The sequence below is a fragment of the Calidris pugnax genome, unplaced genomic scaffold (assembly GCF_001431845.1).
Source record: "Calidris pugnax isolate Ruff unplaced genomic scaffold, ASM143184v1 scaffold135, whole genome shotgun sequence".
NCBI classification, from domain to species: Eukaryota; Metazoa; Chordata; class Aves; order Charadriiformes; family Scolopacidae; genus Calidris; species Calidris pugnax.
Genome location: NW_015090961.1, coordinates 1,723,643 through 1,738,142, shown reverse-complemented (window position 1 = coordinate 1,738,142; position 14,500 = coordinate 1,723,643). Strand labels below are relative to the sequence as shown.

Genomic DNA, 14,500 nt, shown 5'->3' with positions numbered 1-14,500 from the left:
GCGGCGGTGCGGAGCCCGGCCCGGTGCAGCCCGTCCCCGTTGCCTTGCGGCTTTGCCCGGCCCGGTGTCGCCCGGCCCCGTCCCGTCCCGTCCCGCCTCCTCCCGCCCCGTCGCGGCGGTGACGCGGGCGCGGGGCTCCCCGGGAGCTGTAGTGCGGAGGGGACCCGCAGGGTGTGTGTGTGTGTCTGTGTGTGTGTGTGTGTGTGTCTGTGTGTGTGAGTGTATGTATGTGTGTGTCCTTTCCCCCGGAACCGCCCCCCCCCCGGTCAGACCTAACGGTTTGGGGGGAGGTACCATCCCCGGGGACACCCTACAGCCCCTTCCAGTCCCTAAAAGGACTCCAGGAGAGATGGGGAGGGACCCAGGATGAGGGAGGGGAGCAACAGGAGGAGGGGGAAGGGTTTGACACTCAAAGAGGGGAGATTTAAATCAGGTATTAGGAAGACATTCTGCCTTGTGAAGATGCTGGGAGGTTGCCCAGAGAAGCTGTGGCTGCCCCATCCCTGGAGGGGTTCAAGGCCAGGTTGGAGGGGGCTTGGAGCAACCTGGTGTGGTGGGAGGTGTCCCTGCCCAGGGCAGGGGGTTGGAATTCAATGATCTTTAAGGTCCCTTCCAACTCTAAGCATTCCATGGTTCCATCATCAAGGATGCAGCCAAAACCCCAGCGCTGGCCCCGTAGAGACGTCCCCTCTTCCCCTTTCACCTCCCTGGGAGGAGGAGCTCTATGTTGTTTTTTCCTGCCATGGTTTCACCTGCAGTGGCTTTGCCCTGCAAAGAGCTGGCAGCACCACCTGGACTTACCACGGGGCTACCAGGGCTCTCCAGAGCTGCTCCTCAGCCTGGTCCCACGGGAAGAGTCTCCAAGGGTTTGTGCACTTGGCAAAGAAAAGCCCCTTTCCTTCCCCTTCTCCCAAGCCAGCAGTATTTTTGCTTGTTTTTTTTTTTTTTCTCTTCAGCCGACAGTTCCCCAGGGTTGTAATTACACCAGCCTCCCCCAGCCGGTCATTAAATCAGCACCTTCTCACATATATACATATATAATATATATAATTTATAGAGAAATGACTTTTGTAAACAATATTCTTCTACTCCAGAAGGAAGTGTAGTCCGTGGCATAATTGCAGCTACAAACACGTGTCTCAGAGAGGACCGGGAGCTCCAGGGAGTGGGTGGGAGCCCGGTGCCACCCCCCAGCCTCCCAGCACGTCCCCAGCAGGACAGGTCTCGGGTGAGGAGGGAACCAGTTGGCTCAGTCTGGGTGTCACGGGTTTCAGCTGAAGCAAACTGGTCCGACTGTGAAACCAAACTGGTGGGAGGTGTCGCCGTTGTGAAAGACGGCCAGGTCCCTCAGGGGCAGCAGGGAGAGCTCCTCAGTGGCGAACTGGAAGATGGTGTCGGTGATGGAGGACTCGTTGTCCAGCTGAAACGAGCACCGGGAGCAGCTGAACGACACCGAAACCCTCGGCCATGGGGCCTGAAGGACCATCTCAGAGCGTCCACCATCCCCTCTGCTGCTCTGGTGTCTCCTCAATGCACCCAGGTCTCCAGCCCTGCATGGCTTCTCCAGGAAGGTGGCCTCCCTCCATGTCTCCAGGAGCCCACCCCATCCCTTGCCACATCCCAGTCTGCTCCCCAAGACCAGGGCAGCTTCCCAGGCCTGGGGAAAGGATGCTCTCCCTCCCCATCCCCGTCCCACCACCTGAAGCTTCATCCCCCAGCTCTATCCCAAACCCTGGGGTTGCAAACACAGGCCGAGGGGCTCTGCAAATGTCAGGGGGGGGTCTCATCCAGGCAGAGAGAAGGGTCCAGACCAGGGCCAGGCTTACCACGCAGCCTTGCAGGCTGGCTGCATAGCTCTGCTCCCGGGAATCGGCCAGGAAGCGGATCTCCTTCTCCAGCTGGGGCTGGCCCTGCTCAGGGACTGGTCTGCAGGAGTAGGAGACCTTCTGGGTGGCCAAGTGGCTGTGCAGGCGGAGGAAACGGAGCTGCACGGAGCTGGCCCCTGTGTACTCCAGCTGTGGGGGCAAGGAAAGGGGAAAACTAGGTAGCCAGGGCTGCTTGGAGGGGGCTGTGCTCTCTCCGGTTGAAAACCGGGCAGGATTCAGCCCCCTGCTAAAGCACTGGTTTGGGTTTTCTTAGAGGTGTTGTGTCCCATCACGCACAGCCATCAGGACTCTGTGCCCAGGCATCATGCCACCATGGTGGGCCAGGCACTAGGAGACCCCCAACTCCATGAGATGTACTTTGTGTCCCCTCTGCTTTCCTGGCTGGGCACTCACCAGGAAGCCCCCAGGCAGGGTGCTGAACCACTCAAAGGTGTCCTCGGAGGTGTAGGTGCTCAGCCAAGCCTTGATGGGGACCTGTGGGGAGTGGTGACCATGTCACAGTGTCCCAGAGGAGGGACAGTGGCACTGCCTGAACAAGGAGTCAGCTACACCATGTGTGGTGTGACTTGTCCCTGCAGCCTGGTCACACACCTTGACCAGGATGGTAGGATCATAGAATGGTTTGGGTGGGAAGGGACCTTTAAGACCATCCAGTGGTCTGGCAGGTCCACCTGCCCCTGCCCTGGGCAGGGACACCTCCCACCAGACCAGGTTGCTCCAAGCCCCCTCCAACCTGGCCTTGAACCCCTCCAGGGATGGGGCAGCCACAGCTTCTCGGGGCAACCTGGGCCAGGCTCTCACCACCCTCACCCCAAACAAGTTCTTCCCCACATCTCAGCTCCATCTCCCCTCTTTCAGTGTCAAACCCTTCCTCCTCATCCTGTGACTCCACTCCCTTACCAAGAGTCCCTCCCCAGCTTTCTTGGAGCCTCTTGAGGGAGTGGAAAGGGCTCTAAGGTCTCCCTGGAGCCTTCTCTTCTCCAGGCTGGACAACCTGGAGTCTGGGATTGAGGGATGATGTTGGGCTTGGGGAAGGCAACAGGGCTCCTGTGAACCCCTTGTCTTCCCCCCAAACTGCTCCAACAGTGATGGCCAAGATCACCCACAGCAAGGGACCGGCCACGCTGTCCCTTCTCCAACCACACCAACCCCATCCCCACCACCCCAAGGGGGAACGTGGGGTTGAAGCCACCCCACCAAAGCCTACCTGGTTGTGGACGGGCTGCAGCCTGGTCACACACCTTGACCAGGATGGTAGGATCATAGAATGGTTTGGGTGGGAAGGGACCTTTAAGACCATCCAGTGGTCTGGCAGGTCCATGCTCCAACAGTGATGGCCAAGATCACCCACAGCAAGGGACCGGCCACGCTGTCCCTTCTCCAACCACACCAACCCCATCCCCACCACCCCAAGGGGGAACGTGGGGTTGAAGCCACCCCACCAAAGCCTACCTGGTTGTGGACGGGGGCTATGCAGGTCCCCCCCCCTGCCGTGAAGTTGCAGAAGGCCACCAGTGCATCTTGGGGGCTGCCCTGGTTGGGGTCGATGTAGTATTGCCCTGGAGGGAGGGAGGCAGAGGGCAGAGCTTTTTTTTTTGGCATGGGGTGGGGGAAAAAGAGGATGGTGGCACATCCCAGCCTGCCACCTCCATCCTCCAGGGCTACCCAGCTGAGCTCATCCCCCAAATCCTCATCCCTTCTTAATTACAAAGAGCTCCCCGTCCCCCCATGTTGGACCCGTAGCCGGACAGCCCTCCCAGCGCCGTCCCGGCGCTGGGAGGGCTGTCCGGCTACGGGTCCAACACGGGGGGACCTCAAGAGCACCCCAGTACCATCAGGGAGGCTGGGATGAGCCAACAGCAGCTCCTTGCAGGTGGTCGCCGGGTTGGTTTTGGTGCCATTTGGATGCTGGATGAGGGCTTGCAGTTCCTGGCTCAGGGTGTCCAGCAGAGCCCAGACCGCCGTGTAATTCAGGTGGTTGGAGGGATAAATTAGGTGCTTAAAGACAAAAAAAAATAAAAAAATAAGGGTGAGGTATGACCAAGCTGATATTAAGCCCCCCCTGCCACCTCTTATTTTGGCCAGGGTGCTCAGGAAGGGGATGGGACAGGCAGGGGACAAGGACAAGCGTGGTGGGAGATGGATTAGCCATATCTTCTGGCTCTTTGTGCAAGGACCTCGTGCACGGAGGACCCTCAGGAGCAATGGGACATGGGACAGCATCACTGTCAGCCCTTCCCTCCAGGGTGTCACCCACCAAAAGGGGGATGGAAACCCCTCAGAGCATCCCCTCTCCAATGCACTCACCCGCAGCTCCTCCTGGGACAGCATCAGCGTGGGTCCACGGGGACCAGGGGGACCAGCAACACCCTGGGTGACAATGACAGACTGGAAGGGGCTCTAAGGTCTCCCTGGAGCGTTCTCTTCTCCAGGCTGGACAACCTGGAGTCTGGGAATGAGGGATGATGTTGGGCTTGGGGAAGGAACGGGGCTCCTGTGAACCCCTAATCCTCCCCCCCAAACTGCTCCAACAGCGATGGCCAAGGTCACCTACGGCAAGGGACCAGCCACACTCTCCCTTCTCCAACCACACCAACCCCATCCCCACCCACCCCAAGGGGGAACGTGGGGTTGAAGCCACCCCACCAAAGCCTACCTGGTTGTGGACAGGGGCTATGCAAGTCTCCCCCCCAGCTGTGAAGTTGCAGAAGGCCACCAGTGCGTCTTGGGGGCTGCCCTGGTTGGGGTCAATGTAGTATTGCCCTGGAGGGAGGGAGGCAGAGGGCAGAGCTTTTTTTTTTGGGTTGGGGCAGGAGAGGGAAGAGGATGGTGGCACATCCCAGCCTGCCATCTCCATCCTCCAGGGCTACCCAGCTGAGCTCATCCCCCCAAATCCTCATCCCTTCTTAATTACAAAGAGCTGCCCGTCCCCCCGTGTTGGACCCGTAGCCGGACAGCCCTCCCAGCGCCGTCCCGGCGCTGGGAGGGCTGTCCGGCTACGGGTCCAACACGGGGGGACCCCAAGAGCACCCCAGTACCATCAGGGAGGCTGGGATGAGCCAACAGCAGCTCCTTGCAGGTGGTCGCCGGGTTGGTTTTGGTGCCATTTGGATGCTGGATGAGGGCTTGCAGTTCCTGGCTCAGGGTGTCCAGCAGAGCCCAGACCGCCGTGTAATTCAGGTGGTTGGAGGGATAAATTAGGTGCTTAAAGACAAAGAAAAATAAAAATAAGGGGGGTGTGTGACCAAGCTGATATTAAGCCCCCCCTGCCACCTCTTATTTTGGCCAGGGTGCTCAGGAAGGGGATGGGACAGGCAGGGGACAAGGACAAGCGTGGTGGGAGATGGATTAGCCATATCTTCTGGCTCTTTGTGCAAGGACCTCGTGCACAAAGGACCCTCAGGAGCAACAGGACATGGGACAGCATCGCTGTCAGCCCTTCCCTCCAAGGTGGCACCCACTAAAAGGGGGATGGAAACCCCTCACAGCATCCCCTTTCCAATGCACTCACCCGCAGCTCCTCCCGGGACAGCATCAGCGTGGGTCCACGGGGACCAGGGGGGCCAGCGAGACCCTGGGTGACAATGACAATGCCAGTGATGCTGGCTGCTGCCCACAAGCCCCCTGACATGCTTGCAGCCCCTCCAAGGGTGCCAGCAGCCGGCTAGCCCCATGGCGTGGCATGGTGGGACCTCACTGCCAAATTTGAGGGAGCCATGGACCCAAATTTTGGCGTGAGGGACATTAGTGGCCCTGCTTACCGGTGGTCCTGGTGTGCCCCTGGGTCCTGGCAGCCCTGGGAAGCCTTTCAACCCCTGCCAAAGGATGAGGATGAGGAGGAGGAGAAGGAGGGAAGAAAATCAAGGTGGTGAGATGCTGCCGTGCCGAGCGGGGCCCATGGGGCCACCCTGCACCCTGGGAAGGAGAAGGAGGGGATGTGCCCCATGGTGGGGCTGAGCTGGGCTCCCAGTGCTCCCCATGACTTACTTTGGGTCCAGACAAGCCCTGGAAGAGAAGGACAAGGTGCAGCTCAGAGGGAGGGAGGAAGGCAGGATCAAAGCCCCATCCCAGCAGGATAACTCCTGCAGGACCAAGGGTGAACCCCAAACCTGCCGGGGAGGCAAAGGACTCACCGGTGCCCCAGGGATGCCAGGGTGTCCCCGTGGGCCGGGGGGGCCAGCATCACCCTGCAAAGACACGGGAGGAGGTCAGGGCACTACAGGGGGCATCCCCCAGCCATATGTTCTTCTATAACCAAGCCCCTTCCCCAGGTGAGTTTTAGCACGGAAAAAATGAGGAATTCACCCCAAATACTCATCTCAGTTCCTCCTTCCACCCTGCCCTTACCTGCTGTCCCTTGGGTCCTGGCCTCCCGGGGATGCCGTGCGGTCCTGGCTTGCCCTAGAAGATGGGTCAGGGTGTCACACAGAGTGACGAGGGACCAAGAGGAAGGAGGAAGAGAGCAAAACCCTTCACGCACCTTGAAGCCATCATCCCCTTGCTGGCCCAGGTCGCCCATGCTGCCCTTGTCGCCCTAGGAAAGAGTCAGGGAGAGCTTTGGTGGCCAAGAGGAGGGTAGAACCCCACCCTGGGGACACCCAACTGGGCAGGGTGGGCATCAGGAACCCTGCTCTGTCCCTGATGGTGGGCATTGGGAACCCTGCTCTAGTTACTCCATGAGTGGTACTTCAGCAGGTAGGCAACAGAGGTTTTCCTTGCTGCCTGACCCTGGCAGGAGATGCCTGCCTGGGGACATTTCTCCAGGCCAAAGATCTCCTGGCCTCCAGCAGGAGGAAGAGGGACTTTTCCAGTTGGAAAAGGGAAATTCCCAGTTACGGCTGGCTGTAAAATTTCTGAGAAAGAAAAAATACAACGTCAACCCAAACCAACCCATCCTTTTGCTTTGGTAGAATTAACTGAACCCGCGTTGCTGGGGAAGGAGGAGGCGTGATGGAGCGTCTGCCTCCTCTGAACTGAGAGTGTTTTATCCCAGACTAAAATAACGTTGAAGAAAACCTCAGAAGTTCCCAGGACATGCTTTGAGAAAATAAAAGACAATGCTTTGTGTGCTGAAATCTGGTGGGGCAGGGGGAGAAAATCCAGCCCAGCCACGTCCCGCAGCCCTCCCTACCTCCATCTCCCCTCCCAGGCTCTGCCCTTGCAGAACGTCCTGGACTTTAACTTCTGCCATTGCTCATTTAGCTCACCATAAATTTAAAAGCTTTATTTACTGCCAGGGTTTCGTTTTCCTGAAGGCTGTGAGCAACCACCCGCCACCAGGGACTGCTTGTCCCTCTTATTTACAGCCTTGTGGCTGAGAGATGGGACCGCCAGGATGTGCTTGGCTTCTCGGGCCAAGGTTGGATCCATCAGCACGTGGGAGGGGGTCCGTGCTCGTGCTGCGTCGGCATCGACGCCCAGAACAGGGGATTAAAAGAACGTGCACGCTGCTGCTCACAATTCCAGGAGAGGCTGGAAAAGGGCTTGATTTTGGAGGAAAGCTAAAGGTCCCATCTCCCACCACCTGGGCACATGGTGGTCAACCCCCAAAGAAGGACGCTGAAGCCATCAGGGTTCGAGAAGAGGGGAATGAGTGATGGCAGCCAGCAAATTAAATGCTAGCCTGTGCCTGGGGCTCAAGTGCCTGGTAGATGTCACCTACCTTGTGTCCTTTGGGTCCGGGGTCTCCTTTCATGCCCTTCAGCCCTGGGATGCCCTAAGAGAGAAACGACGTGGCACCACATCACCCTGTGGCTGAGCCACTCCCGGCAGCTCCCTGGCACAGAGGGACCTCACTAAAATCAAGGCTGCCACCAGGATTCTGAGAATTTCAGGCAGTTCTAGAAACTTTGAGTTATTTCTCGTCAAATCTTTGATTTTATTTTTTTTTGCTTTCAGGAGGATCCCTCAGCAAAACCCATTCAAAATGCAGTTCAGGTCCCTTGGCTGGTTGCGGAACATCGTGGCTCGCTCTTGTGATGTTTCCAAAGCTGGGATTTTTATTTTCAATAGTGAAAAAAACATTTCCAGTTGTTAAAAATATATATTTGATTAGTTTTTTTGCCCAATGCTGGCCGCTTCAATGCAGCCAGTCCCTTGTGCCATGGCAGCTCAATGGGACGTGGGCACAGTCCTCTATGAGTGCTCCAGGCACCAGCAGGCATCAGATGCTGAACTGGAAGGGAAGTATTTGGCCTCTAGAACAACATATTGGAGATTGAAGGGAAGTATTTGGCCTCTAGAACAACATGTTGGAGATTAGGGGAGATTGAGATGAGATGTGGGGAAGAACTTCTTTGCTGTGAGGGTGGTGAGAGCCTGGCCCAGGTTGTCCAGAGAAGCTGTGGCTGCCCCATCCCTGGAGGGGTTCAAGGGCAGGTTGGAGGGGGCTTGGAGCAACCTGGTGTGGTGGGAGGTGTCCCTGCCCAGGGCAGGGGGGGGCACTGGATGATCTTTAAGGTCCCTTCCAACTCTAACCTTACCATGATTATGTGATTTGCCCGACTGCACACACACTGCTGGATGGGAATTTGGGAGGAGAAAGCAAGATGAGATGGATAAACGAGGGATGGATGAAACACCTAGAAATTTCACTCATTAAAAATGGGACTTTCATTTTAATTTTTCTCTGCTCCCGTTGCCCACAGAGCTGGGTTGCACCGTGGTACCCACAGGGCCAAACAGGGAGCAGCTGCCACCCCAAAACCTCCAAGCTAATACTCACGTAGGGTCCCTGGGGCCCCTGGGGTCCTTCCAGCCCATCATCACCTGGGTAGCCCTGGAAATGCAAAAGTGAGACCCCCTGGCTGATGGGCCCAAGAGGGATGCCCGGGTGCCTCCTGCAGGGAGGGAAGCCCCCGGGGGCTGGGGGTGTGGGAGATGCCCTCCTTGGACTGGAAGGGACTGGGACACAGAGCTTTCCAGCTATGTGACATCCCTATATTGACCCATCCTTTTCTAAGCCAGGGCAGGTGGGAGCAGCCCCCTGGGTGGGGAGCACTCCAGAGGGTGCCAAAACCAACCCTCACCCTGGTGGGACAAAGCCAACCTACCTTGGGTCCCCGGGGACCTCTCGGGGGCCGGTGGCCGGCCTTCCCTCGCTTGCCCTGGGAACAACAGATTAAAGACTGGTGAGCAATTCCAGCCTGTTAAAGGCACTGAGCCGGACACCCCACGTCCCCCTCGCTGCCCCCCCAGGGATGCTGAGCCCCCAGAAAACCAGGGCCCCCTCTGCAAGACCTCTGTGGGTGTTATGGTTTGAGAAAACCAAATTATTGCTTAGATGATTATTCTCTCACCCCATGGCACCTCCCCACCCGGAAAGGGGAATCAGGGAAAGCAAGGAAACACAATAAGTCTACATAATTAACAATAATACCGAAGAACCAGTAGTCCTGATACTAATATAAGATATACAGGAATTATATCCAGCCCGTTCCATCACAGCAGGGACACCCAGTGTGGGACCCTGTGAGCTTCAGGAGGAAGGAAAGGGCTCAGGGCTCCAGCATCAGGGCAAGGAGTTCTCTGGACCCACCACCGTCAAGGGAGAGAGCAATTATGTTCTTATGCAGCAAAATGTCTAAATTTATATTGAATGTGACATTCATGATACGAAATCATCCTGCTGGCAGCTTGGGTCAAGTGCCCGGGTTTCACTCCTCCTCATCCCCACACCCGAAAACACGGAGACCTTGAATCCCACATTCCATAGCTGGCTATAAATAAGTATTTTCATGAATTTGGACACTGGAGTCTTCTAAAAGTGCAGTTTTCCCCAGAATGAGAAGAGAAATTAGTCCCGTCTCCAAGAGTAAGCCCCGTGCCTCCTGCCACCCTCCATGGGGACAACGGTACCATTTACCCGTCTGCCAGCTTCTCCGGGGACCCCTTCTTCCCCTTTGTGCCCCACATTGCCCTGGGGGAAGAAGAGATGGGAGATATGGGTCACCAGCAGCCTGGCCACATCCCCAGGATTGGGGAAAAAGGGATGTTGCCTGCGTGGAGATGGGGCCAGAGCTCACACCGGGTGCTGTGGGACCCTGGAGATGGACACCAAGGTCATGGTGAAGAACCAGACAGTGAAGGGGATGTCCCTTGTCCACCCAACAAGGGCACCCAAGCCAGGATGGAGGCAGCCCGGTGGGGCTGGGCAGGGCTGAGCTGGTGAGACCTGCCAGTCCCTCACCCAAAATCCAGCCAAGGCAGCCCAAGGGCAGGCACTGGTCCACAGTTGCCTTTACAGTGGGGACAAATGGGTCCCCCCAAAGCCATTCCCCTTATTTGTCTCCATGGACCACAGTGGGGTTGACCAGCTCAGGCTTGGCCACCCCGTTCCTGGTGGCTGGTCCCCCTTGGGTGCCATCTGCAGAAGAGGATTTTTGGAGGTACCTTTTCTCCTTTGCGACCTTTCCGCCCTCTAGGACCAGCTTGTCCTGGAGACCCCTAAAATCCCAAAGGAGAAGGAAAGTCCCTCCGTGAGGATGCTGTGCCAGGGATGTTCCCCCCCAGCCTCCCTCCCCACGGCGTGCACAGGAGGATGCTCTAAGCTGACATCCCCAGTTTAGATTTTTGCCTCTCTCTGGAGCAGGTTTGGGTGTTCCAGTGGGAGCAGGAGGTGCTGCAGCTGGGAGATCCCAGCATCCCACTGCCTGTGCCAGGAGGAACCAGTATGGCTCCATCCCTCTCCTCACCATTTGCCCCAGTTGTCCTGGCTTGCCCGCCTCCCCTTTTGCACCCGTCAGGCCCTAGGAAGGAAAAGAAAAATCAACCCAACTCCAAAAAAAATAAGTTCTGGGGTTATTCACCCAAATCCCGGGCAGGCTGTCGGAGTGGCACAGACCTGGGATGCGAGAAAAGCTGGAGGTGGGGAAGTGGGGCAGCAGAGGAGGTCACTCACCTCAGTGCCACTCGGTCCTGTGGGTCCAGCTTCACCTGGTGGCCCCAGAAGACCCTAAGAAGACAAAACACGAGACCAGAGCATCATCTCTGGGTTAACTGGGGGAAGGCAGGAGGGCGAGTCCAAAACCAGCTGCCTTGGCCCCAGTATCTGGACTGGGGTGGTTGCCCTCCATGGTGCCAGAGCTGTCCTGGGGAGGGCCACCCTGTGGGGATGTCCCCTGCCTGTCCCTGTGGCACAGAGAGGAGTTACCTGCCGGCCCAGCTCTCCCTTGGTGCCCACGGCTCCTCTGGCTCCTTCGTGCCCGGTGAAACCCCGGAGCCCGGGGCTGCCCGCCGGTCCCCGGGCACCCACTGCGCCCTGCGATGGACACGGATGGGGACACCGGTTACATCCCAGCCCAACCCCATCTGGAGCAGGGGCTGAGCAGCTCCAGGTGCTTTGACTACACCCAGTTGATTCGGCAATATTTATTCCACAGTGGCCCCAGTTTGGACGTGTCCTGCCTGGGACAGAGCGGCTCTGCAATGTGGGAAAACCGGGATGCAAATGGGATTCCTCCTGCAGGCGAGTGCAGGGCATCAATTACACATCTCTGGCTTTGGGCACGTCAGGGCCACGACCAGCAAATGCATCACCCTGAGCACAGGGTGGCTTCCTGAGCCCTCCTGACCTTAGGGACACCCCACGGGTTTGATCTGTGGAAGCACAAGAGGGGAAGCCAAATGCCCTGGACCTGCCTCAGGCAGACTCTGGCAGCTGAGTATTAATTGCACAACAGCCGTGGCACTTTTACATTGTTTTCAATAGCTTTAATAAAGTGCCTTCACGGAGCTTTGGCTCTAGGGAAAGCAGGGAAAGGATGACTCAGTTCCAAAGCCACTACGGGGCAGGACCCGTGAGACATGACCCGGCACTCGGGCTGGCAGAGCTCGCTTTGTGGCCACCCCCTGTGTGACACACAGTCCCAAGCTCTGCTGCTCCATCACAAGATGCCACCAAATCTCTTTCCCAGGCAATTTTTGCAGGGGCAGGGTTGGTACTCACCACTGGACCAGGCTTGCCAGCATCTCCCTTGAGGCCGTCCTCTCCAGCGAGTCCCTGTGGTGATGGTGGGGATTTAGAATAAGCCCATCACCACCACATGTTTCGTCCTCAGACATATTTTAAGCATCCTCTCCCTCATACCAGGTTCAGCTGACCAAGGCACATGCCCAGGCAGCACCCAGGCACTGGGTGGGAGTGAACACGATGAGATAACAGGAAAGGGTCTTCCTCAAAGCATCCCTGGGTACCAGGCTGAAATGGTCTGATTTTTGGGGTGGGAGCATGTAATTACCTCTTGGGACTCAGTACCAAGATGTGAGGTGTTAAAAGCCCCTCCTTCCTCCTGACCTGGGCAGTTAAGGGACAAGGAATCCTTTGGGCTTTGGTTTTTTTTGGGAACAGTGAAGCACTGGGGAAGCCTTTGAGAGCTCCCGGCTCTCCGATGTCCTTACCTCTAATCCTGCAGCACCTGTAGGTCCATCCATGCCTCGTGGTCCTGGATCTCCCTGGGGAAGAAGGGAAAAAAGTTCTGTCCCCAGGCAACAAGGCAGGGATTGTCCCATGGCAGGTCTCCCAGGTCACCAGCCTGCCCAGGTCTGACCCAGCACCTCCACCACAGCCAGCCCCACCACGTCCCCCATTTTCCAGAGAGAGAAAGCAGAGCTTGGGAAAAGACCAGAAAGGGGCATTTCACCCAGAGATGAAGGGTTGGAGCCATCACCTCTCCATACCTTTGCTCCCTCGGGACCGTCAAGCCCAGGAGGACCTCGGAGACCCGTCCCACCCTGTTTGGGGCACAAGCAAAGGAACCCCATTGATTCAAACCTGCCCAGTGCTCCCAGTCACAGCCACATCCTCCCCACCAGGTCCTTCATCAGCCAAAAAGGGAGGAGGGACACGAGCTGACTTACAAACCATCCTCTGGCTCCAGCAGGTCCCGCAGCTCCAGTGACACCAACCTGGCCCTGGGACACAGAAGGAGAGGTGCTCAGCAGGGTCCCAGCCCGGCCCGGGGGGACAGGAGGCAGCATGAACCCAGCAAGTCCAAACTGCCCTTTTGTGCCAACAAGACCCAATTTTGGAGTCATGCCCAGGAATCATAAAACTCCCTAATTCTGATTTGCCAATTCCTTGTGTCTTCTCACACCTGGGCTCATGGAGTCCAAGGTTTCCCACCAGGTTGAGCCCCCCTTCTCAGCTCCCAGCACCCAATCTTGGTTGCCCAGTGGGCTGAGGCAGCCCCTCTCTGTACTTGCCAGCAAACCTTCTTGCCCCTTCTCTCCTTTGTGGCCTTTTTCTCCAATTTCCCCCGTAGCAGCTCCTGGGCCAGGTGTTCCAGGAAGGCCCCTGGGACCAGCGTCGCCCTGCTCAGGGATGGAGACAGAGTTGTCACCACAAAGAAAAAAAAAGGAATAGCAATTAAATGAGCTTCTGCATGGAGACGACGTGTTTCACCCTCTTGCTGGGTGCCACTGATAGAGCTTCACCCTAGGGTGCTCAGGAGAGGTGCTGATGCCCTGCAGGTCTGAGCCCTACATCTCCAGTGGTCCTCAGCCATGGGGGACATCCCTGTCCTGCTTCTTCCCCCACCATGGCAAACAAAGTAGAAGAGGCTGAGCAGACTACAGGTGTCCCTGGGGTGCTGCAAGAAGGGACAGAGTTAGAGACACTCCTCACCTTCTGTCCCTGGGGTCCTGGCTCACCCGGGTCTCCAGCGTCACCAGCGTCACCCTGCCCGGAGGGGAAACATGGGCATCAGATGCAGCAGCTGCACCCCAGCCCCATCCCAGGGTGGGTTAAAACCCACGCTCTGACTTCCATGGGCTTCTCCACCCTCCTCTGGCTGGCATTTTGGGGCAAAAGATGTCCCCACAGCTTCGCCTGCACCAGGAGGTCACCCCCAGCTGTCACCCAAAGCCAGGGAGGACAAAATGCTGAGCACAGCCGAGCAGCACCTCACCCAAGCAAGGGAAGACCCCCCAGAACATCCCCCCTCTCCTTCCACAGGGGCACCTCAGCCTGCCTGTGGCAAAGCCATAGCACGGGCAGTTGTCCAGAGCCCGTGCACCGGGTGGCAGACCTTTCCCCTCCCCATCCCTTGGCAGAGGACACCGGTAGCCAGCAGTGACCACTGAGGTGTCAGCCATCCCACCTACCTCCTTTCCTTGCTCCCCGGGCCTCCCTGGTGGCCCCACTGGCCCATTGTCCCCTGGCTCCCCGGGGTCCCCTCTGGTGCCTGGAGCTCCACAGGTTCCTGCCTCTCCCTGGACAGGATAAAGATGACCAGGATTATTCTTGGCTGAGTTTTCCAGCTGACCCTGGGTCTACCCTCCATCATCTCTCACCATACAGCAGCCCCAGTTCTCCTTGTACCAAGTACCCAAGCTTTGAGGGGACCTGGACCCCCCCTACCATGCCCAGCAACATGAATCCCCAGACATGACCACGCTGGGCGTGGATTTCAAACAGCCCTGCATGGATTTAGGCGCAAAACTGGGTAAAACCAGTTCCACCAGCAATATCACCCCCAGCACCCAGCGGGAACCGACCTGCTCTCCTTTGGGCCCCAGCTGACCCTCTGCTCCTGGTGGTCCTGGTGGTCCCTGGGGAGAAGACACACAGCCCAGCCCTAGCACGGCTCGTTCACCCCTGTGTCGCTTGGCCAACA

At 57.7% G+C, this 14,500-nt stretch overlaps 1 protein-coding gene across 1 annotated transcript in view; it reads right to left on the bottom strand.

The window, feature by feature from the left end:
- Positions 1-1,071: 1,071 nt before the first annotated feature.
- The window catches only part of LOC106893955 (collagen alpha-1(I) chain-like), a 69,733-nt gene continuing 56,304 nt past the window's right edge, over positions 1,072-14,500 (bottom strand). Inside the window, exons 43-69 of the mRNA XM_014952316.1 lie at positions 14,382-14,435; positions 13,989-14,096; positions 13,510-13,563; positions 13,089-13,196; positions 12,744-12,797; positions 12,564-12,617; positions 12,285-12,338; positions 11,833-11,886; positions 11,038-11,145; positions 10,786-10,839; positions 10,580-10,633; positions 10,278-10,331; positions 9,751-9,804; positions 8,939-8,992; positions 8,611-8,664; positions 7,549-7,602; positions 6,367-6,420; positions 6,234-6,287; positions 6,020-6,073; positions 5,874-5,891; positions 5,648-5,701; positions 4,194-4,256; positions 3,719-3,884; positions 3,339-3,445; positions 2,280-2,360; positions 1,827-2,015; positions 1,072-1,420 (exon numbers count right to left, since the gene is read on the bottom strand). Of these exons, the coding sequence (XP_014807802.1) occupies positions 1,271-1,420; positions 1,827-2,015; positions 2,280-2,360; positions 3,339-3,445; positions 3,719-3,884; positions 4,194-4,256; positions 5,648-5,701; positions 5,874-5,891; positions 6,020-6,073; positions 6,234-6,287; positions 6,367-6,420; positions 7,549-7,602; positions 8,611-8,664; positions 8,939-8,992; positions 9,751-9,804; positions 10,278-10,331; positions 10,580-10,633; positions 10,786-10,839; positions 11,038-11,145; positions 11,833-11,886; positions 12,285-12,338; positions 12,564-12,617; positions 12,744-12,797; positions 13,089-13,196; positions 13,510-13,563; positions 13,989-14,096; positions 14,382-14,435 (2,016 nt within the window). The 3' untranslated portion in view covers positions 1,072-1,270. The remainder of the gene's footprint in view (positions 1,421-1,826; positions 2,016-2,279; positions 2,361-3,338; positions 3,446-3,718; positions 3,885-4,193; positions 4,257-5,647; positions 5,702-5,873; positions 5,892-6,019; positions 6,074-6,233; positions 6,288-6,366; positions 6,421-7,548; positions 7,603-8,610; positions 8,665-8,938; positions 8,993-9,750; positions 9,805-10,277; positions 10,332-10,579; positions 10,634-10,785; positions 10,840-11,037; positions 11,146-11,832; positions 11,887-12,284; positions 12,339-12,563; positions 12,618-12,743; positions 12,798-13,088; positions 13,197-13,509; positions 13,564-13,988; positions 14,097-14,381; positions 14,436-14,500) is intronic.